Consider the following 24,576-nt stretch of genomic DNA (forward strand, 5'->3'; position numbering starts at 1 on the left):
CCCCCACAGAATGTATCTCTGCCTACATAGATCAACACCTTCAACCCATTACATGCAGTCTCCCATCCTTCATCAAAGACACCAACCACTTTCTCGAACGCCTGGAATCCTTACCCAGTCTGTTACCCCCGGAAACCATCCTTGTAACCATTGATGCTGCTTCCCTAAACACAAATATCCCGCACGTCCAGGGCCTCACTGCAATGGAGCACTTCCTTTCACGCAGATCACCTGCCACCCTACCTAAAACATCTTTCCTCATCACCTTAGCCAGTTTCATCCTGACCCACAACTTCTTCACTTTTGAAGACCAGACATACCAACAATTAAAGGGGACAGCCATGGGTACCAGGATGGCCCCCTCGTATGCCAACCTATTTATGGGTCGCTTAGAGAAAGCCTTCTTGGTTACTCAAGCCTGCCAACCCAAAGTTTGGTACAGATTTATTGATGACAGCTTCATGATCTGGACTCACAGTGAAGAACAACTCCAACCTCAACTCCTTTGGTTCCATCAGATTCACCTGGTCCTACTCCAAATCCCATGCCACTTTCCTTGACATTGACCTCCATCTGTCCAATGGCCAGCTTCACACATCCGTTCACATCAAACCCACCAAGCAACAGTACCTCCATTATGACAGCTGCCACCCATTCCATATCAAACGGTCCCTTCCCTTCAGCCTAGGCCTTCGTGGCAAACAAATCTGCTCCAGTCCTGAATCCCTGAACCATTACACCTACAACCTGAAAACAGCTTTCACATCCCGCAACTACCCTCCTGACCTGGTACAGAAGCAAATAACCAGAGCCACTTCCTCATCCCCTCAAACCCAGAACCTCTCACAGAAGAACCCCAAAAGTGCCCCACTTGTGACAGGATACTTCCCGGGACTGGATTAGACTCTGAATGTGACTCTCCAGCAGGGAGGCGACTTCCTAAAATCCTGCCCCGAAATGAGATCCATCCTTCATGAAATCCTCCCCACTCCACCAAGAGTGTCTTTCCGCCGTCCACCTAACCTTCGTAACCCCTTGGTTCATCCCTATGAAATCCCCAAACCACCTTCCCTACCCTCTGGCTTCTACCCTTGTAACCGCCCCCGGTGTATAACCTGTCCTATGCACCCTCCCACCACCACATACTCCAGTCCTGTAACCCGGAAGGTGTACACGATCAAAGGCAGAGCCACGTGTGAAAGCACCCACGTGATTTACCAACTGACCTGCCTACACTGTGACGCTTTCTATGTGGGAATGACCAGCCACAAACTGTCCATTCGCATGAATGGACACAGGCAGACAGTGTTTGTTGGTAATGAGGATCACCCTGTGGCTAAACATGCCTTGGTGCATTGCCAGCACATCTTGGCACAGTGTTACACCGTCCGGGTTCTCTGGATACTTCCCACCAACACCAACCTATCCAAACTCCGGAGATGAGAACTTGCCCTTCAATATATCCTCTCTTCTCGTTATCCACCAGGCCTCAATCTCCGCTAATTTCACGTTTCCGCCACTCATACCTCACCTGTCATTCAACATCATCTTTGCCTCTGCACTTCCGCCTCGACTGACATTTCTGCCCAAATTCTTTGCCTTTAAATATGTCTGCTTGTGTGTGTGTGTGTGTGTGTGTGTGTCTGTGTGCCTATCCTTTTTTCCCCCTAAGGTAAGTCTTTCCGCTCCCGGGATTGGAATGACTCCTTATCCTCTCCCTTAAAACCCACATCCTTTCGTCTTTCCCTCTCCTTCCCTCTTTCCTGAGGAAGCAACCGTTGGTTGCGAAAGCTAGAAATTTTGTGTGTGTGTGTTTGTGTGTTATTTTATTGTGCCTGTCTACCGGCGCTTTCCCACTTGGTGTGTGTGTGTGTGTGTGTGTGTGTGTGTGTGTGTGTGTGTGTGTGTGTCTATATATTACAACTAACAATACACCCAGTCACCCACAGCGTCAATAATTGCTTGGCATCTCCGACGCTTGCTCGAAGCAAAGTTTCCCCGCATATTCATATGGACTAGATCTCCAAATGCATCGAATTTGGATTGACAGCTGTTTCAAAGTGAAGATCAAAATTTTCATTACAACTTATTTTTTATGCAAGACCAGAAATTTTCAATAGGGTTAGCATCAGGCGACTGTGAGAGCCAATCCAGAACTTGCACAATTTTCTGCTTTTTCCAGACGCTGCAAAGCCTGCTACAGGGCTTCAGATCATTGTCCTCCTGTAGTATCCAATCTTCGTTTTTGACAATGAACTAACATTTGGCAGTCAGCATCAAACATCATTGATAAATGTGACACATAAGCTGCACTCACATCTCTTCCTGTGTATCTCATTCAAGAATTCAAAGTAAGCTAATGCTTTATGGACATTGCGAGAAGGACAAAGGTTCCCCCTGTCAGGTTGTGAAAGAACTAAGGCTATATCTTTTACCATCTTTGTGTAATGTCAATCATGCTCTTACTTAACACACTGTAGCTTGTATTTATGAAGAAACGAGATACCTGTGTGGCATTTACATAACGAAATGCGGCAAACCACTTAGAAAATATACAGAGGATGCAACAGGAGAAGTATCATTTTTACAATACAAAGAGTGAAAATGGATTTCAGTAACTTGTCTGCCTCATATGCTAAATCCAAGGAGTGCTAAAGTTCTAGCTACTCGAGTTGTAATACTAATTTGGTGTAGTAGAGGCACAACTAACAGAGAAAATATTTGTCAGAAAATCACAAACACCTACCCAAGCAGTATAGCAATAACAATTCCATTCTGTCAACAATAACCAGCAACTAGAAAAAATTATCAAGTATCTAAAATAAATTTTAACAAACACTTGTTGGTATACTAAACTTTTGTAACAATTACTTACTTGAATATACCCAGAAGCAGTGCATGAGTCTGCCAGCGAACAGCAGTGGCATTTGTCTCTAAAAGGAATGTCCTTACAAAGCGCGTGAGGAAATCCCTAGAGACCTGAGAGAAAATTGAACTAACGAACACACTACAGAGGTCTTCCTGAAAGCTAGCTTCACTCAGCACACTCTCTATTTTCTCAGTTTCCTCTGTTACTGTTGTGACACCTGTCACTGATGATTCTGTTTCGAAAGGCTCTACTAGTTCCACTGAGGATGAGGAAGGGAGCATCCATGTTGATGGGCCAGATTCTATAACAATTGAAGGCCGCTGTTCTTCTGATGTAGAAGGACCTAGGTCAGCACCACCAGAGGCATCAGGTGCTGCAGACAAAGAAGGTCCAGGAGCTCCAGCAGATGTGGATGGCCCAGGAGCTGCAGATGTAGAAGGACCAGGTAGACCAGTGGCCGGAGTACCAGATGTACCAGAAGCTGATAGTCTGGGAGAGAGAGAAGTAGAGGACCCAGCGGCACCAGAGGTCGATGGTCCAGGAGCGCCGGAAGCAGACGGTCCGACAGAGCTAGGAACTGAAGTGCCTGGGGCACCAGAAGAAGATGGGCCAGGAGCTCTGGAAATTGCAGAGCCAGGAGCTCTGGATGACAATGAGCTGGGGGTCCTAGAAATGAAAGTGCCAGAAGCACCAGGCACAGATGGACCAGGAACTGTCCATGTTGACTGTCCTGGAGCTGTTGGTGCAGACGTTCCCGGAACAGGCCAAAGTGATGAACCTGGGGCTGCCCAAGTGGACGGACCAGGAACTGTCCATGTAGATGGGCCTGGGACAGCCCAGTTTGATGGGGGCAAGAGACTTGTAGACAGTGGGCCAGTTATAGTTGACAATGTCACACCTGATGTTGGCTGGGTCCTGGGTGAGGACTGTAATGAATATGATGTACTAGTTCTTAAATAAGTTGTTGGAACAGGCCATGCTCTTGCGGCAACATCTGGGTACACATTTCTGAATGCAGCCCCTTCTTGGTCTTCCGCAGTGGCTGACTCAAAGGAGCCAGACGGAGGTTGCGTCGTAGTGGGTGGCATCCTTGCTGTGGTCGATACAGCTGTTGGTGCACTCTGTACTGTACTTGTGGCACACACACCTTGTGCAGTGGAGCGTGTTGTTGATGTTGTTGAGTGTCTTTGAAAAATTACAGTAACAGGAACTGAATCAAGAGATGTAGATGAACTAGATGACAATGATGCACTACCAATTGAGATCCTCGATGTGGCTGGTGATAAGGGTAAACTAGACGAACTGTAAACAGTGTGTGCACCAAGGGAAATTGCTGAAGGAGCTGCTGTCACAAAAGACAGAGTTCCTGGGGAGGAGTACACAAAGGCTACTGACATAGGGAAAGATGCACTACATGAAGTGGGTAAAGGTGGGATATAATTTGGGATCGTTGCATTACATGACGATGGAAAAATTGTTCCTACTGATGACAGGGATGATGAGGATAGAGATGATAACGAAGATGAAGGTAGTGATGAACTTGATGGAGTAGTTGAGGGCACGAGGGATGTAGCTGAGGATGCAGATACTGGTAGAATCGTCAGTGTTGAGGCAGCAGCTGTAGGTCCTGCAGATGTAGCTGCTGGTAATGAAGTTGCTGATCCCACTGATCGAGGTGTCCTTGCACTCTGAACAGATTCCTGGGAGAACACACAGAAACAAGTATGTATGAAAATTTAGAAATGGAAATGAACTAGACAACTATAAACATAAAGTTAGATAATTATGATACAAGGGAGGGGAGGGGAGGGGGGATTTGGCTATAAAATAATGAGACTACTGCTGCAAAATATTATATTTCAAAAACACACTTATTCAGTTATTGTCATCCTCAATATACCCCCTCCTCTATTCCTATAACACTCCATGTGAATTTTCCATTGATGGAAACTGCTGGAAGTCTACCTCTGCAAGCTTCTTTATGACTCTTGCCACTTTCTTTCACGCTTAAATGGACAGAAATCTTGATCCTTTTAATTCATATCTGACATTGGGGAATAGATGAAAATCACAAAGTGCTAGGTCAGGCAAATAAGGTGGGTCGTCTAACACTGGGACGCTGTATTTTGCCAGAAACCTCTTAACAGACAATGTGGTACGAGCCACTGCGTTATTTTGATGCAGAACGCACGACTTGCTCTTCTGCAATTCAGATGATTTTTCCCTTATTTTATTTGGAGTTGAACAAGAATCTCAAGCTAGTAATGTTGATTAATAGTTTGACATTCAGGAACCCAGTGAAGATACCCAATTCCACGAAAATAGAAAATAAAAATCATCATCATCATCATCATCATAGGTTTGTCTCTTGAATGGTCATTAGAGCTTACAATGCATGGATTGCTGAAAAACCAAGATTTGACACATTTTCATACTTTCCAAGAAATGAAGACTACTTTCAATGGTATAAAAGGTGATAGTACAAACATCTTCATAAGTTACTTTTTGTTTTATCGTGATAATTTTTGGCACCTGTTTTACACACACTTTTCTCATGTTAAATCAATTACGTAAAATTTGCCTTACACATTCCTTATCAATTCCTACAGCTACAGCAATTGATCAAATACTCAACTGGTGGTCAGATCAAATAATATTACCTACTTTTTTCGATATTTTCACCTGTTTTTGATGTTGAAGGGCATCTGACGCATGGGACAACTTCATCATCATCTCAGCCATCTTGGAAATACTTTAAGCATTCAAAAACTTTTATGTGATAAAGAGTCTTCGCTGTACACTTCTTTTACTAAAAGATAGGTTTCATTAGAAGTTATTCCGAGTTTCACATGAAAAACTTCATGACAATATGTTGTTCTATTATTACACTCATTTTTCTGGCAAAACCAAATAACTGTTCCTACAAATATTATGGTCATGGCCATACTGATTTGTCTACCAACACCAGAGATGCTACATTCAACTCAGAAAGCTTTACACTTCACAGCTATCGATCGTTCATCTTTCGCGCATGTGTACTTGGTGACAGTGTCAGTCCCACTATTTTATAGCCTCATCTCATATGTTAAGTTTAAACACATTACTACTCACCATTATGAATAATAATGAATAATTATTATTACTACATACATCTTCAATATATACATAACTCTTAAAGTGGCTCAGATCTTTAGAAATGAATACTATTCATTTTTAGTACTTATGCTCACTAAATCAATCAATAGGTGGTCTAAGATGGATTAAGAATATTATGAAAACGATAAGATTGCTACTCATCATAGAGAGGAGGCACTGAGGCACAGAGGAAAGACTACTTAACATTTACGATTTTCACCAAAAGGCCTTCTCCTGCGAAAGAAATAGCACACCACTATCTCTGGCTGCTGTGACCAGACTGTGGCTTAAATATTTAGTAGTCTTTTCTGAATATTGTATTTATTACTCACAGTTTTACATACCACAATTCAGGTGACATAACCAAATTTACAATGCTCTTATGGTATCTCCACATACAGCCTAATGACTCCGTGTTGTTGTTGTGGTCTTCAGTCCAAAGACTGGTTTGATGCAGCTTCCTTTCCTCTAGTCAGGTTGTGGCACAAATTTCTCTTCTCCCCAATTCTACTCAGTACCTCCTCATTAGTTATGTGATCTACTCATCTAATCTCGAGAATTCTTCAGGCTTATATTCTCTTCTTGTCTAAACTGTTTATTGTGATGTTATGCCAGAGAGATGTTAATACAAATAGATATGCGACTATTTTGGTCAATACTATGTCTACATACTTCCAGAAAGTACATAATATAATTTTTTTGACACAGGTACATTTTTTAAGAATTTTAGCAAGACTATAATTCAGACCCTTGTGACTGCCACTGTAGTAACATCCAGTTCTATAAGTCACACACATATGCAAGTAAGTTCATTTTTCACTCTGCATATTTTTGTGTACCTGTACATCATGTGTGTGTGTCTTTGACTACATACTTCAAGAATAATATTCAACTATACACTTTTGTGACAGGGTTCATCTCTTTGTATGTCTTCTAAAACAACTAATTTATCTTCCACTCCTTTCCCTCCTCCTCATAACCTCTGTTTAGAATAGTAGATAATTTTTCTACCATTAAGTGCTGTGTGTTCCTGTCTATGCTCCTCCAATTCCTCAGAATGTTTCTGTTGTATGTCTTAAGTTTCCCTTTGCAATTCTGCAGATGATGAGTCTATGATGAAGATCCACCCCACAAAATCATCCAAGGTCACCAATGCCCATGTACAACCTTAAAACACTAATATGAAAAAGCTTAAAAGCTATTACACATTAAGCCCAATCCACAAAATATGCCACAGAGACAGCATTTAAACTAAAAATTACATGTGCTTCATCAAACTCCTGCAACAGTTAAAAAGTAAATCATGGTCAACAGCCTGCAAACACATACTAGAACGTAAATGGTTAAAATAAGGGCATTTGGTCAGAAATGGCAAACCATCGAAGGTTGATGACAATGAGCACAAAGCAATGGGGGATCACCTCCTAACAATTGGTGATGGCTGATTAGACAGTCCCAGAGGGAACAGACCACTCAAGACGGCGGGCAAGCTAGGCAGTGCACACTCAGAGGTCCAAATGGGAATAGGTGTATGTGCAGTCTGAAAGGATTTGGGTGCTGCAGTGTTAAGACAAATAAGGTCGAGCTGATTGAGAAGGTCATCCAAGAGGGCACCTCTCAGACATGTTCTGGGAGAGCCTCAAAGGAGATGGCATGCATTAAAGTCACTGAGTGGCAAAGGAGGGGTGAGGGACTTGAACAATAACGTGGAGAAAGTCAGCCCTGGTGATACCGAATAATGGAGGGATGTAGACGTCGCAAAGAGAAATGATGGGGCAAGGAAGGATAATGCGGACTGCAACAGCTTGCAGCAATGTGTTTAGTGAGCTGGTTTGGCAATAACGTCATCCAGGATGAGCAGTGTGTGGGGGGGGGGGGGGGGAAGGTCAAAGTGGACTGGAAGGAAATGCGAGAGTTCAAAGTGGTTGCAAGGGGACAGTTTTGTTTCTTGGAAGCAGAAAACAAGCGGATGCTTCAGTTCCAAGAGCAGCCGTAATTCCTCCTTGTTGGGTCTAATGCCACGAATGTTCCATTGGAAAAGAGTAATAATGAGGAATGGGGAGGAGGGAACAAATGAAGGGTAGTCACCTCAGTGGCTGCCAAGTACCAGCCTTCGAAGACTCACTGCTACAGGGTGCAGAGACTGGAGGATCCTACAGAGGCGTCAGCATTCTCCCTGCAGATCCCAGGGCAGAAAAAGGGTAGGCGGTACACACCAGCAAAATGTAGATCTGCTGGGTGAGAGTGTCATGCAGTGACATCTTTTAAGACGATCTCTGAGTCGGGGAAGGAGAACATCATTTGTTTTGATTTCTTACAGCCTTTTCGGCTAGCAGCTGAAGACTCAGATGTTTGTTGGCTGGACGGATGCAAAAAAATCTTCATGGAAATATCCCTTTTCTCCTCTCCGGTCTGCTGGTTGTGTAGCAGGTGATTTTGCCGCTGGCAGTGAAAATTTAGTGACATGTTGTGCAGCTGGAGGAGGAGGAGAAGGAGGAGGAGACAGGGAAGCTACCGCGATACTGGGCAATTTTACAACTGCAGTGCTGAACTGAAGGTCGTAAGTCTGTGTGGCCATGTCCTTTGTGGACCAAGGCATGTCATATCGTAAAACGCAGGGCTTTTGACTAGCCAACAACTTGTGAGCAACAGGGTAAGGTCCTTTTTCCTTCACCCGGATCTCCTCGATGTCCCCTCATTGAGATACACAGGACATTCTTGGGATGGTGGTGGTGATGTTTGGTTTGTGGGGCGCGAAACTGCACTGTTATCAGCGCCCGTACAATTTCCTAACATTTGCTCAGTCCAATCTCGCCACGTTCATGAATGATGATGAAATGATGAGGCCAACACAAACACCCAGTCATCTCGAGGCACATGAAAATCCCTGACCCCACTGGGAATCGAACCTGGGACCCCAAGAACCTGACCATGAGGCCGCGAGCTGTGGACCTCAGGATGAGGCTGCATGGTCCCCATTGCCATTGCTCCAGTAGGATGGATGAGGCGGGCTATCACCCTCATAAGCATCCCTACCACAAGTAACACATTTGGCCGGATTTTTGTAGGGCATGCAAGTGTGGCTGAAATGTTGGTACTGGTAGCAACTCACTGGGTTTGAAATGTTCAGTCAGACCGTGATGACTTCATAGCCTGCTTTGATCTTCAATGGAAGCATTACTTGATCAAACATGAGAAAAAGAGTGTTTTTAGGCACTAAGGTAGCATAAACCTTTTCCATTACCTGATGAACTGCAGTGATGCTCTCATCAAAGAGATAAATTTAGATTTCTCCCTCAATCAGACCATCAAGCAGCTCAGCGTAAACAACACCATGTGAAGAATTCAGTGTTTGACTGGCCCCAACATGAATAGGATGCCTGTGGAGGACCGAAGCTGTAAGCTGTTGTTGGGCTTGAAAAACCACAAGTGGTCTTCGGAAGCAAAGTCCCATTACGTAAACGAGAGCAGAATTTCACAGTGCCTGCTTCAACACCTTTCAGAATAATAAATGAATTAACCATAGCAAAGGACTGACCTCCTCCAGTATGTGATACAACAAGGAACCAAGGTGCAGCTGGGAGATGCTTTGAATCTTTAGCATCATTCCATTTACGTTAAGTAGACATAGACTGAGATGGTGATTGGCTCATTGTGAAAAAATCCTCCACGATTGACAGTGTCTCCAATGGCTCACTATCCCCCCAATAGGAGGGCCACCTGCCTTAGGTGATTGTTCATACCTCAGGTCACATCTCTCTAACTCCTGACAGAGGCACCAACTGAAAATTTGGGAAGGTAACACAACTCATGCAGTCACACCTCACTGTGCCTGGACTGTACCAGGTGGAATGTGCGAAACTTACCTGTCAACCTGTGGCTGGGAATTATGCATTACCCAGTCACCTGCTGCGTGTCAAACACATGGGCTGGCCTTCAGGAGCACACAAGGAGGAAGAAGAAATGTAGTGAGACCTCAAATGCCAAAGTAGAGAAAGGGTAGGAGGTGTAGAACAAAGAAACAGATGAGGGGCTGTTCTGATGTCAGGCCATTAAAACTTCATAACAAATTACCAAAAATATACCATACATATTGCTCAAGGGAGGGGGGAAAGGAATGGTAGCCAAGCAAGAACTCACCCAAGAGTGGTGAGGCCCATAGGAGGGAGGTTATCATCAAGTTCATTTCACACTCAACATGAAGTGCGTTAAAAAAAGAATTTTTGATGCAAGTTCGTGGTTCTAGTAAGTGTAACAGCAAAGGTAGTTAAAACACACAATATTTCATCAGATACTAGACAGAACAACATTTAGCATTCTTGACATTCAGGAATATGAAGCACTTCAAGCTTGTGACGGTAACCTGCAATGAACTTTGTGGAATCTAGAGTAGCACTGCATCTTGTGTGAGATAAGCAGCACCAGTTTCTCTTTAAAAAAACCTCAGCATTAACAGACTGCAATCAACAACTTGAAATCTTTCAGCAATGTCAAACAGTATTGCCATTTCCTCTGGGCATTATCACCTCAACTGCTTCTGAATCACACTACTCTGATTTCTACCAATTCCAGCAAACCACCCAGTAGTTAAATATAATAGTAGTGGATAATATAAAAGGAATCAAATTTTCAATAAATAGAATTATTTGTAAAATGCCTGTTTACTTACTTATGTCTCAACTATAAATGTGAAACAATGGAAAGTCGGGGATGGAATGACAATAATATGGAAAAGATAAATTGCTACTCACCCCATACAGGATGCGTTGAGTTGCTGACACACACAATGGAAAGACTGCTAAGCCTTCACACTTTTGGAGAAAAAAGTGGTCCTTCCGAAATAGCACATATGCATGCGCAAGCGCACGTGCACACAGCTGCTGTCTGCAACCACTGCAATCCAAATGTGGGCTGCGCCTACATCTGATGTGTGCAGCAATCTGATGTTAGTGGTGGGGTAAGGAGACGGCAGGGGCTGGGGAGTGGGCAGGATAGCAGAGTAGAGGTGGAGGAACATGATGTGCTGTTTGTGGGAGTGTGCAGGAACGCGGTGGGGACAGGATACGGCTTCTAGTTCTGGAGAATGTGCTGGGAGGGGCGCTGAGAAAGATACAGAGAAGGGAAAGGACTGAAAGTGTGTTGGTGTAACAGAAGGCATGGGCAGTGCTGGAATGGGAGCAGGGAAGGGGTTAGATAGATGTAGGACAGGGAACCCTGGTGGAGAATGTGATTCAGTTGCTCTGGTCCTGGTTGGTACCGAGTCACGAGGGGAGTGCTCCTTTGTGGTTGAACTATGGGTATGTGGAGGATGGGGGTGGTGGCAGGTTACTGGAGAGACAAGACTTAGGAGATCCTCTTTCTGAACCAGGTTGGAAGGGAATTTTCAGTCTGTGAAGGTGTCAGTGAAACCCTCGGTATATTTGTAGAGGGACTGCTCATCACTAAAGGTGCAATGACCATGGGTGAGTAGACTGAATGGAAGGGACTTCATTGTATGAAATAGGTGGCAGCTGTCGGAATGGAATTATTGTTGATGGCTGGTAGGTCTTATGTGGACGGAGGTACTGGTGCATCCATCCTTGAGGTGGAAGCAGACATTGAGGAAGGTGGCTTTTCAGGTTGAGGAGGATCAGATGATGCAAATGACGGAGAAGGTGTTGAGATTCTGGTGAAATGTGGATAGTGTGTCCTCACCCTCAGCCCAGATCACAAAGGTGTCACAAATTAATTTGATCCAGGTGACAGGTCTGGGATTCTGGGTGGTTAGGAAGGATTCCTCTAGATGGCCCAGGAATAGATTGGCATAGACTGGAGCCTGGTGGATGCCCATTGCTGTACCATAGATTTCTTTGTAGGTGATGCCTTTAACGGAGAGGTAATTCTGGGTGAGGATACAGTGATTATTGTGACCAGAAAGGAGGTTGTAGGTTTGGAATCAGCTGAGTGTTAGGAAAGGTAGTTTTCAATAGTGGCAAGGCCTGGGCCATTTAGGACGTTAGTGCAGAGGGAGAAGGCATTGACGGTGATGAGCAAGGCATTAGATGGTAAAGGAACAGAAACTTTGGAGAGCTGGTGGAGGAAATGACTTGTATCTTTTATATAAGAGGGTAGGTTATGGGTATCAGGGTGAAGGTATTGGTCCACAAGAGCACAGAGAACCTAAGTGGGGGCACAGTAACCAGGCACAATAGGGGCCTTACCAAACCACCCACCACAGGTTGCTGCACATGTCAGGTGCATGCACAGGCACAGGCACAGGCACAGGCACAGGCACAGTCCTCAGTTGGGCCCCCAACAGCCGGAGACAGTAGCCACCTACTCTATGTTGAGAGTAGCAGTTTATCCATTCCATATTGTAAATATAAATTACAAATTTTCCCTGAAACTCTCTGACTGTACTATTGTACACTGTGTGCTATATATTTAGCATCTACATCTAGAGGGAGGGTGAAAAAAGTGGCCTCGACGAGTCGATATAATTGGACGTGAATGTATGCATGTATACCAAACTCAATTATTCACACACTTGTGTGCTGAGCGTGTCCCATATCTTATACAAGAGGGTAGGTTATGGGTATCAGGCTGAAAGTATTGGTCCACAAGAGCACAGAGAACCTAAGTGGGGGCACAGTAACCATGCACAATAGGGGCCTTACCAAACCACCCACCACAGGTTGCTGCACATCATCTTACCCACTCGTAGTCCTTACCTAATTCCCTTTCCCAAGGTGTGATGCGATCCATGCCAAGGGATGCGTGGCACGTGGGAAGATGATGTGTTGCAAATGGAGCCTCAGGTATACTAGGCGACCTCCGTGAGTAAGTAGCCTTACACCGAGCGAGGTTGCCATGGGGTGGCCCATGTAGATCCCAAATCTCATGGGACCAAAATGGTTATGACAGACAAAAATAAATTAAAGAAAACTGAGACCTCAGACATCCAAACATCAGGGTCAGGACTGATAGAATACACTCCCATTACTGAATCAGGGTCTAGACCTAAGCAAGAGGAACTGGGAAGTTGGACCAGATGAAGATTAAAGCCTTGTCTGGGGCCCAGAGAAGGAAACTTCTCAGGGAACAGAAACAAAAGGAAGGCAAAGAATGGCTTTCTAGACATAAGTGGAGGGGATTAAAAGGGCTTTAGCCCAAGACCTCCCAAGAAAAAATTGTCTCAGGTTGAAGGGGATATGCAGACCCCCACAATGTTGAAGACAGGTAACAAGAGGATAAGGGAGGAATCTAAAGCCGTCGGCACACAGACCGTACATCTGAACGTAGAGCGTGCCGAGTTTCAGATATCATAGCGTGGAATAGCATGTTCAGGAGTCTTTCCAAACGTGCAGAGCAATATCTAGCATGTCAGATATTCTGAGCATGTGTCTGAACATTGACCAATGAGATGGCACAACGCCACCTACATCACATGCACTCCATCTCCAGTCAGCACAGAGTTGTGAGGCACCATACTGGCATTCATTTCAAGCCTATACGTATATATGCTGTTTCTGAGCACCAGCAAATTGAGAATCACTCGAAAACCCATTGTTAACTTGTGATTTGTTGCAATAAAATAATGAGACTCATCAGATTCGTGGCAAAAGAATTATTGTAACTTGCTTGATGTGAGAGTATGCTATATGAAGGCGATGACACTCTGAGGATCCACCAAAAACGCATTGTTCTTGGTACAAGTTGTTATAATTAAATTTCAATTAGTAACATAACTATGATTAAAGCTTTTAGCAAGTGACAACACCAGGATTGGCTACCGACATTGTTATGTTGGTTTAGCATAGTGCGTAGCGTCACTGACCCACATGAAGGTGCATGACAGGGCGGTGGTTCACGTCTCGCCACGTCAAACATTTTTTCCCCCCTAACATTTGCATTTTTATTAGGTTCTGATGCTTCATTATTAGTTTAATATAAGTATACACTATAATATTTGATGTTATGTAAATATAAGTTGAGGGGGCCTTTGGTAACACAACCTTTGAATCCACGGTTAGGGCAGCAGAGGTGCGTAAGCTAGGGACCACTAAATGCTTAGTGGAAGGAAGGTAGAGGCCACCATGGTGAATGAAAAGATGGTAATTAACGTCACTAGAGGTTGTCTACAAGGAGGAGTTTTGCCCCCTTTATTGTGGAATCTAGTTGTGAACGAACTCATTGAGAAACTAAATTCCAGACAATGCTTTTGCCAAGGATACGCAAATAACCTTGCCATAGTAATACTTCACAAATTTACTGACACAATTAGGAAATTGGCACAAGGTGCACTGGACATTGTGCAAGACTCGTGCATTAAACAGGATCTAAGGGTTAATCCTAAGAAGACTGTTGTGGTACCATTTATGAAGAAGCACATCCAACACCCAAGTTGGAATCTAAAGCTCTTTGATGAAACTCTACCAGTGAAGGGGATAGTGAAATATCTAGGGGTAACCTTAGATGAGAAATTAACATGGGTCCCTCACATTAAGAGCATCTGCTCTAAGGTGAAAGGTACTGTAGTGAGTATTAGATGGGCTTGTGGCAAAAACTGGGAACTAAGCCATAGAGGTAGGCACTGGATATACACAATGGTGGTTAAACCTAGAATCTCCTATGGGGCCGTAGTGTGGTGGAAAAAGGTAAAACAGCAGGTTGCAGCTAAGGAGCTTGCTAAGGTGCAGAGACTGGCCTGCTTAGCCATAACAGGGCGGAATTAGCAGCACACCAACTGCTGGGATGGAAGCCATGCTGGACATGCCTTTGGGTGAAGATGAAGGCAGGAGCTAGTGCATACAAGCTCAAAACTGGTAAAAGCTGGATCCCATTGGGATATCCAGAATCACACACTAAAATAGTAAGTGAGGTAAATATAGGAATGGCTGGGGAAATGCCGGCTGACTACACTCCTGGAAATGGAAAAAAGAACACATTGACACCGGTGTGTCAGACCCACCATACTTGCTCCGGATACTGCGAGAGGGCTGTACAAGCAATTATCACACGCACGGCACAGCGGACACACCAGGAACCGCAGTGTTGGCCGTCGAATGGCGCTAGCCGCGCAGCATTTGTGCACTGCCGCCGTCAGTGTCAGCCAGTTTTCCGTGGCATACGGAGCTCCATCGCTGTCTTTAACACTGGTAGCATGCCGCGACAGCGTGGACGTGAATCGTATGTGCAGTTGACGGACTTTGAGCGAGGATGTATAGTGGGCATGCGGGAGGCCGGGTGGACGTACCACCGAATTGCTCAACACGTGGAGCGTGAGGTCTCCACAGTACATCGATGTTGTCGCCAGTGGTCGGCGGAAGGTGCACGTGCCCGTCGACCTGGGAGCGGACCGCACGGATGCACGCCAAGACCGTAGGATCCTACGCAGTGCCGTAGGGGACCGCACCGCCACTTCCCAGCAAATTAGGGACACTGTTGCTCCTGGGGTATCGGTGAGGACCATTCGCAACCGTCTCCATGAAGCTGGGCTTCTGCCCCGCACACCGTTAGGCCGTCTTCCACTCACGCCCCAACATCGTGCAGCCCGGCTCCAGTGGTGTCGCGACAGGCGTAAATGGAGGGACGAATGGAGACGTGTCGTCTTCAGCGATGAGAGTCGCTTCTGCCTTGGTGCCAATGATGGTCGTATGCGTGTTTGGCGCCGTGCAGGTGAGCACCACAATCAGGACTGCATACGACCGAGGCACACAGGGCCAACACCCAGCATCATGGTGTGGGGAGCGATCTCCTACGCTGGCCGTACACCTCTGGTGATCGTCGAGGGAACACTGAATAGTGCACGGTACATCCAAACCGTCATCGAACCCATCGTTCTACCATTCCTAGACTGGCAAGGGAACTTGCTGTTCCAACAGGACAATGCACGTCCGCACGTATCCTGAGCCAGCAAACGTGCTCTAGAAGGTGTAAGTCAACTACCCTGGCCAGCAAGATCTCCGGATCTGTCCCCTATTGAGCATGTTTGGGACTGGATGAAGCGTCGTCTCACGCGGTCTGCACGTCCAGCATGAACGCTGGTCCAATTGAGGCGCCAGGTGGAAATGGCATGGCAAGCCGTTCCACAGGACTACATCCAGCATCTCTACGATCGTCTCCATTGGAGAATAGCAGCCTGCATTGCTGCGAAAGGTGGATATACACTGTACTAGTGCCGACATTGTGCATGCTCTGTTGCCTGTGTCTATGTGCCTGTGGTTCTGTCAGTGTGATCATGTGATGTATCTGACCCCAGGAATGTGTCAATAAAGTTTCCCCTTCCTGGGACAATGAATTCACGGTGTTCTTATTTCAATTTCCAGGAGTGTATAAAACAACTCCCAACTGCTTGAACAAGCCTTACAATATAATAATTGGAAGTAGGGAGCAGTGGGAATAAAATGCCGCACGGGGAACATTGTCTGGTTCACTGTTGGGTCGAAATCAAACTAAGGCGCTGGGGCCAGAGTGTACGGGGTTCAACCAAGACTGGAGGGCATCATCTCTCTATGAAAACTGGCCTCAGTATTCCAAGCTGAAATTACTGCAATGTGTGGAGGAGAGTACGCGTAGGTGCTACAAGGAACATTGCATCTACATATATTCAGACAGCCAGGCAGTCCTGAAAACACTGGCAGCTCCTGCAACACGATCTAAGATTGTTGGAGAATGTCACAGGGCTCTGGTGGAGCTCGGGGGAAGCAATAGGGTAACCCTAGTGTGGGTCCCTGGCCACTCAGGGATCGGTGGCAATGAAGAAGCTGACAGATTGGCCAGGATGGGGGCGAAGACTCCATACGTTGGACCAGAACCTGTCCTGACAATCACCAAGGCTCTGGTCAAACTAGAACTATGGAACTGGCTTAGAAGTCAGCAGAGAATACTGGACCAAGGTCTATAAACAAAAACATGGTAAGGTAGTGATGCCAAAGCCATGTTTTAAAAGAAGTTCTGTAATCCTGGGCTTGAACAGGAAAGAGATTAAACTCACGGATGGATTGATGACCAGCCATGGGAATTTCAAAAAACACCCACATACAATGGGTATAAAGGAAGAAGACCATAAACGTAGGATCTGTGATGAAAGTGAAGAAACTGCATCACACCTATCCTTCAAATACACAGCATTGGAGAGCAAGAGAGACAGAATTTTTGAGACAACTAGACATGAAGAAATTGTGTCTAACAAAAAAAACTGGTAAAGGGACTCCTTGTACAATTTATGGGCATTGGTTGGCTTTACCAAATAAACAGGGAGTGATATCCACAATCAACTTGGTTTCAGTGTGGGCAGTGGTGGTTTAGACCGAAGCTGTTTTAGCTTCCCTGCCAAAATCAAATCAATCCTATCAAATCGACCCAACACCCGTGTTTCTTTGTACCCCGGACCTCTGTTCACTGGGCCACTTATTTGCCCCATCCTGTACATCTATACTCAGTGAATCACTGTGAACTGCATGACAGAGGGTATGTCCCACTGTACCAGTTACTAGGGTTTTTTCCCCTGTTCTATTAACATATGGAGCGTGGGAAGTATGGTTGTTTAAATTGTTCTGAGTGTGTTGTAATTAATCTAATCTTGTCCTTACAGTCCCTAAGGAAGCACACATAGGGTGTAGTTACATATTCCTGCAGTCATAATTCAAAACTGGTTCTTTAAACTATAAGTAGGTTTTTTGGGATAGTTTTATTTCTGTGTTCAAGAGTCTGCCAGTTAATTTTTTTTCAGCATCTCTGTGACACTCTACCATAGATCAAACAAACTGCAACAGTGCACAGGCAAAAGTATTCTTGTGAGATAGTGTGTAGATCCTTCTAAGAGACAAACATCACAATGTTAACCATGTTTAGTGTTTCGTAGAATCTGCAAGTCATCATCTAACTACTAAAGGTTTTGTTTGCATCATTCAAGTCAAATGGTAATTGCTATTTAAAGTCTTTATGTAGTAAGCTTTTTTTCTGGTGTTCACTTTCTTGCTGAACTGCAGTGAAGCCATGTATGCTGGATACTTTCAATTCTACCACATCATAAATTCCATCCCAAAAATTTTCATTCACGATATATATTTGAGCATGCTTCACTATGTTGCTTTGAGCACTGTCTGGTCCACAACATTGCATAAAAATGCCTGATGACTGACTATCCCTTAAATTGGTAGCATTTATGTCTGGCATTCCAGAGGTTATTCAGCATACACTAATTACAACAGCTGCAAATAATGCTACACTGGCAGTGCCAAAATCTTGTCATTAAGATTCCTTAAAATTGCTTTATTAAACTGAGCTAGTGCACTATCTCCAGTGCATTAAATATTACTGGAATGCCATGCTTCACTAGATGATACATAATCATGTGCAGGATTTTTGGCAAGTTGTTAACTGCTTGCAAAGGTTAATTTCTCAACATGACTTAGTACATTCCTGGTGCAATAACTAGCTACTGGATTTAATTCGCAAAGGAAATTACATACAAATTATAAAATACATCATGTACTGAAACATACATCAATGGACTGTTATTTACCTTGTCACAAACAAGGCACTGTAGCAGTTGCAATATAGTTGGAGCAACACCTTCATCCAGCAAGCAACATGCCTTAATGAGGAATGGTACAAGTTGTGTGTCACGTGCACAGTATGTTTGCCAGTGACCAACACGAGAAGATGCAACTTCGACACATGCCTTCAAATGTTCAACTAGTTCCACCAAAGTATCATAAGGCAGTGTATTGCATCGAGGATATGGAGACTGTGGGTCTAATCCGTGTGAAGAACAAACTTGCTGAATCCACTGTAACAAAAAGATACAAGATATTTATTTAGGAGGAAACTACTTAACAATTCACATTAATCTCTTAACATTTTAAATACTATTGTATATATTAGGTTGGCACATAAGTTCATAACATTTATGTTTTGCATGTTGGTATCCCAGTAGCGACGGGTTTATTTATCGACTGTCTTTTTCTTTGGTAGTCCACTGTTACTATTTCAGTTTGTATACTGTCATTTTCTCATAGAGATAGCGAGTGGAGCTGTGCATGCTAGAAGATAGAGTGACAAGTAGAGAAATCTGAAGATCTGACATTCTTCTGTTTCAGTTCAATAGAGCAGTGACAGCAACAGAGGCAGTAAGAAAAATTTGTGACGTGTATGGATATAATGCCATTAGATAGAGCATGGCAAGAATTTTTTTTCTTTTGTTAACAAGGATAGTTATGACATTAGTGACTCTCCTTGTTCAGGAAGACCTTTGGGGTTTGATGAAGAGCATTTAAACACATTAATCCACAATGATCCATATCAGTGAATACGAGAACTGGTACATGTGATGAACTGTGATCATTCCCCCATCCATTCTATTTGCATGCAATGGCGAAAGTTTAAAAATCAGGTGTACAAATACTGCACGCTCTGCTCTAACTCAAAATCACAAAAATCAGGAGGTGGCCATATGGGTTTATCTGCTTGTTTGTTATCAACTGGCTTGTGAACGATACTGATCATTCCTGTCTTGTATCATTACTAGTGAAGAGAAATGGCATCTTTATGGTAACATAAAGAAAACAAAGGGATGGCTGAGCAAAACAGCAACTCTCCGTACAAAGACCTGTGCACATCCACAAAACAATGTAGTGCATCCAGAAGAACAAATTAGTTACCCGATGTGTAACCATCAATGCTGACATTATTGTCAACAATTACCAGGAGGACTGTGTAAAGTGATTCTCCACCACAATACCCCCTGCTTGCATACTGACAAAAAAAAAACACTAGACAAAGAGTTGGGTTGGGAAGTCATTCTGCAACCACATTATTCATTTGATCTTATGCCCTCAGATTTTCACCTCAAAACTGCACGATTTCTACAGTTGTGGAAACAAAAAGTTACTGACTGGTAGTCAGTAGACTGGTAGACTGTTGTAAACAGTGGAGGAGAATATATTACTGACGACTAATCTCTCCATTACATTTATTAGTTGTGTTTATTAAACCTTTGGAAAAATGCTACATACTTATGCATCAACCCAATAATTCACATCAGAATATAATGTATGCTGTTCACAGTAAAGACCTACATTTAAAAAAGTTTTCAGAAATTCTCATTTGTAACACATACCTATCAACTCAAGCGTAACTGCAAAACTGGTTCAAGAAAAAGTTTTAGATAATTCGTAGTTTTTTTGGTTGATGATTTCTGTCTCCCTTCTAGTAATTATACAAAGGGAGTTATGGCTTCAACACAAGCCGTATAACCACATGGAAAAGCTACATTTTTATAATCAAGATAGATCCAGGAGCAAAAACGATTGTTGTTATTGGTACATGAGGTGAACATCCAAAGGTTTCTCAGAAGTGTTAGTGTTAGGTTTCTTCCTGCTACTTGCACACACCATGATGTCAATTTCAATTCTTGAGAGAAATAAGGTAGTGAAAGTTTTACAAGCCACACACACCTTTGTTTTTGATGCAGGCTGCAACATGTAATTGCTGTAGAAGATTATTTCCCTGGTGAATAGAATGCTATCACAAGTTTTTCTGTGAGTATATGACACTCCAAGATCTGGTTTCATACAATGACATCATCTTAACTTCTACATCCCAGATGGGTAGATCTGAACTGTGTAATGATTTTGTAGATGAATAATCTGACATATATAGGGTTGGTAGTTGTAGTTTTTCTGTAGCTTAAGAAACTTCTGCTTCTCCAGTATGAGCGAGTCAGTTCTTTTCGGCATCAAGTAGTTTGAACAAAAACTCAGCAATATGTTATTTTGAAAGAAAGAAGGGATCTACCATTTGATTAACAAAATAAAAAAGGAGTTTTTCAGGAGTTTTCCATAGCTACTCAATCATTTCCATCCTGTGCCATTGATTGAATAATACAGGTCCTTAACAATAATAAATCATAATTTGAACTATATGTGTATTCACGAGTAAATCCCTAGGCATTTGATGACAAGATCTTCTAATAGTGGAACAAGGAAATTGCCTGTGTAAATGCAAAATTAAGTATTAATTTTTCCTAATAAGAAGGGAAGTGTGCCTGTCATAAACCCCATCTCAAATTATATCAGATGACAAATTAATTTTAATGTGATTCTTCAGTTTCTCTCAGCGTATTTGTTGATTGAAGAGTCCATTGGTGTACTGCCAATTTATAGTGTCCAACTACACCAACACTACCACAGACACCGACCTCTGCGACTCCGCAACTGCCGACGTGTGCCAACCACATAGGGAATGGCCTGTAAGGCAGCCTCTCGCCCTCAGGAGACCAGCACACACCTGACGATGACGACGTGTCTGATTGCCGAAATATTTTGCCCATGGACCCTATGAACTGCCAATATGCCTGTGGACTCTTCAATAAACTAATTTTAATTTTCCACTGTCCCTTTATGTCCCCCACTACCACGCATGCACGCGCAAAAACAAACACACACACACACACACACACACACACACACACACACACACACACACACACAGAGAGAGAGAGAGAGAGAGAGAGAGAGAGAGAGAGAGAGAGAGAGAGAGAGAGAGAGAGAGAGAGAGAGAGAGAGAGAGAACTATATTTTGAAATAATGTCATCACTTACATTGAAATGCGAGTTCAGAGAATGCAAATCCCGCAATTGACGGTATTCTTCTTTTGTACCACAGATAGAAAGTAGTAATTTTCTAACTTGCCGACGTACGAAAGGCGTCTGTTGAGTCATCATATATTCGCAGAGGTAATACCGCCATTCCTGTTGCATAGATAATAAAGAACATTGACACAAATAACTACATTGAATATTTTTTGTAACAACTATTACTACAATAATAGCTGTAACATACGAGTAACTATTAACTACTATTTTGACATCCATCTAAGGGACTCAATTCCTCCCAAATCTGATAATATAAATTCAGATAAACAAAAGAAGAAGACAGGTTTAAATACTTGAATGGAAATAATTACGAGGCATGTTTTTTCAAGTATCATTTTGAAAATCCGCTGTTGCAGCACCAAAGTCAGTATTTGGTGTATTCATGCAGTGTAATACATTCTGTCAGCAAGCCACAGACACCATTACGGAGTCATTTGGTGTGTTTACATTTGGTTGTGAGTACTTGATATGTTTTGTCAGATTGAGAAACCTGCCGACTGTGAAATATGCGCTGAAATTTGTTTTCTTAGTGCTAAATGTGTGTTGGTGATCAGCACTATGATGATGATGATGTCAAAACAGAGGAAAATTTCTACAAGGATAGTTTTGAAAAAGTTGGTTTTACTATATGATAAATTCCAGTGGGAATTATGTCAGAAAGTGGATTAAAGCACAGGAATTCATGTAAAAATAAAATTAAAGCTTGTTTTATTTTAATGTCAAAATGGTACTTACTTTAAAAAAACATATCTTGTATAAATTATGTAAATGATATCCTATGATAGGGCTGAGTGCAAAAATTATGTAAATGACTTTCTATGATTGGGCTGAGTGTAATACGATACAACTGGTAACAAGCCTTAAAGTGTAAACTTTGAAACTGCCAAGTCACAGCACTGCAATTTGCTGTTAAAGCAATCAAAACAAAATGGTGCAGCACACTTCCACTTCATCAATGGACTGCATCATTTCATTTTGGCTTCTCTAGCAGCATGCTACGATATTGTAGCACAAGGATAAGTGTGTACCAGGACTGTATATAGGTATCTGTAACCACACAATACATTAATTACGTAACCGTATCTTTTTGAGGTGGCAATTACACTATATGACTACCCCTTGTACATAATGTTGCTGTACCAAATATAAGCAACTAGTCCAAATTTAATCCTCATTTTGTCATCAATTTTGCATACTACACAAGAATCAGACTTAATTCCTAGCTACAAATGTGTGTCCAACTACCTAATGGTAACTTCCGCATGCAAAATATTTGCAGTTTCTTGGAATATGGCTACTACAGTTCCTTGTGATGTGTTATAGGAGGTAGAAAGCCACCGATATTTCTATTCAAACTCCCATATTAAATGGCGGTGATTTGTGCACTCTGACATGGATGCATTTTATAGGGCAATTATACAGAAAAACAGGGTGCTTTGCAAAAAGGAGATCTGTCATGAAAGGGTGCAAACAATAAAAGTAGTCAAAATGTCTCATGATGGTATCTCAAGTAAATACACCCCACAGCATAACAACTTACACTAACAGCCTGCGTTAAGTCCTGCAGTGAAATATCTCAAACTGTCTCTCTAAAAGATTTCACCTTCTAACACGATCAAACAGATAATTCATCTGAATAGGGATATTTCACTGTCGTTCCAGTGTCTGATCATAAGTTTCCCCACATCCACTTGAACATATCAGGGTTTAACACTGTTGACAATACAGCAATTAGAAATAGTGTACAATCTCTGACTGGACAAGAGTAGCAAATGAAATCAGCCATTTTTCCAATGACAGATGTTTTCATAATACTACACCCGACCATAATTTCCCTTGTCAACACTGCTAAAACTGGTGACTCCACCATTCTGCCTAAAACTAACAGGTTTTTCTCTGTCCCCAAACTCTTGTCATATACCTTTTATATCACAAAATGTGCCCTCTACATGACTGACAAGTATACATTTCCCTGGTAGATGGTGAACACAACATTCTGAGTAATCAAAGTAAACAAGTAATAAATAAATAAAAATATCACATTTTAAATGTACCAGGAAATTTCAAAAATACCTGTTCACTTGCCTCATCAACAAGTATGGTCTTTGCTTGATTTAAACTACTCTTATGGATTTGATAAGGTAGTCTCAACACCATTTCGGTCAACAATTGAGGATAAGCTTCAAACACATCAGCTGCATGGCTCTTCACATACTGTCGGAGGAAGAATGGTGCCATATCAGGTGGTGGGATGGTTGGACGAGCCTTAAGCAAGGTTCCACCTACTATAGAAGTTCCTTCTTCTGGCGATGAACTGAAACAGAAGAAAGCATTACCTTTCAGTCCAGAAAGAAATTTCATGATGGTGGTGGTGGTGGTGGTGGTGGTGGTGGTGGTGGTGGTAATAATAATAATAATAATAATAATAATAATAATAACAATAACCTCTTCCAGTAATTTAAAAGTGACTTCAGTAATGCCAAACAATAGTTAATTAGATCAGATTCCCTCAAGGTGGTGGCGGTAACACTTGATACAAAGGATGTATTCTCTGTTGTTGCCTTACTGGTTGACTTGGTACGAGATAACATAACACCTGAAAGAAAGATGAAGTTTTCTGTCAAAGTACAGTAAAATGAATACATGATTTCAAATAGTACCAAAAGGTATTTCACACATTCAATCAATAATGTCGTTATTTGAGCAAAACTAGAAGATGCACACTTTGAAACTTACTAAGAAGCCTCATGATAACTAAACACACTTCACGGTTCTTACTGCGCTCCGACACATTGCTTGTATCAGGTTGTTTCAGGTTTAACTCATTTAAAAGTGCAGATAGTAACTGTTTCAAGCAGTCCTGACTTCTTTCTTCATTGCCATAAAGATCACTTGTCAGCATCAACACAACCTGTACGACAAACATCGATGT

General features: G+C 42.8%; 1 protein-coding gene across 4 annotated transcripts in view; it reads right to left on the reverse strand.

The window, feature by feature from the left end:
* The window catches only part of LOC126299607 (protein purity of essence), a 417,439-nt gene that overhangs the window by 87,908 nt on the left and 304,955 nt on the right, over window positions 1-24,576 (reverse strand). For 2 of the 4 annotated variants that reach the window (XM_049991638.1, XM_049991639.1), the window contains exons 51-56: window positions 24,381-24,555; window positions 24,090-24,240; window positions 23,718-23,958; window positions 21,591-21,740; window positions 18,513-18,779; window positions 2,876-4,569 (exon numbers count right to left, since the gene is read on the reverse strand). In XM_049991638.1, coding sequence (XP_049847595.1) covers window positions 2,876-4,569; window positions 18,513-18,779; window positions 21,591-21,740; window positions 23,718-23,958; window positions 24,090-24,240; window positions 24,381-24,555 — 2,678 coding nt within the window. The remainder of the gene's footprint in view (window positions 1-2,875; window positions 4,570-18,512; window positions 18,780-21,590; window positions 21,741-23,717; window positions 23,959-24,089; window positions 24,241-24,380; window positions 24,556-24,576) is intronic. The other 2 variants (XM_049991641.1, XM_049991640.1) reach the window with 1 other exon arrangement.

This window comes from Schistocerca gregaria, chromosome X (genome assembly GCF_023897955.1).
Source record: "Schistocerca gregaria isolate iqSchGreg1 chromosome X, iqSchGreg1.2, whole genome shotgun sequence".
NCBI classification, from domain to species: Eukaryota; Metazoa; Arthropoda; class Insecta; order Orthoptera; family Acrididae; genus Schistocerca; species Schistocerca gregaria.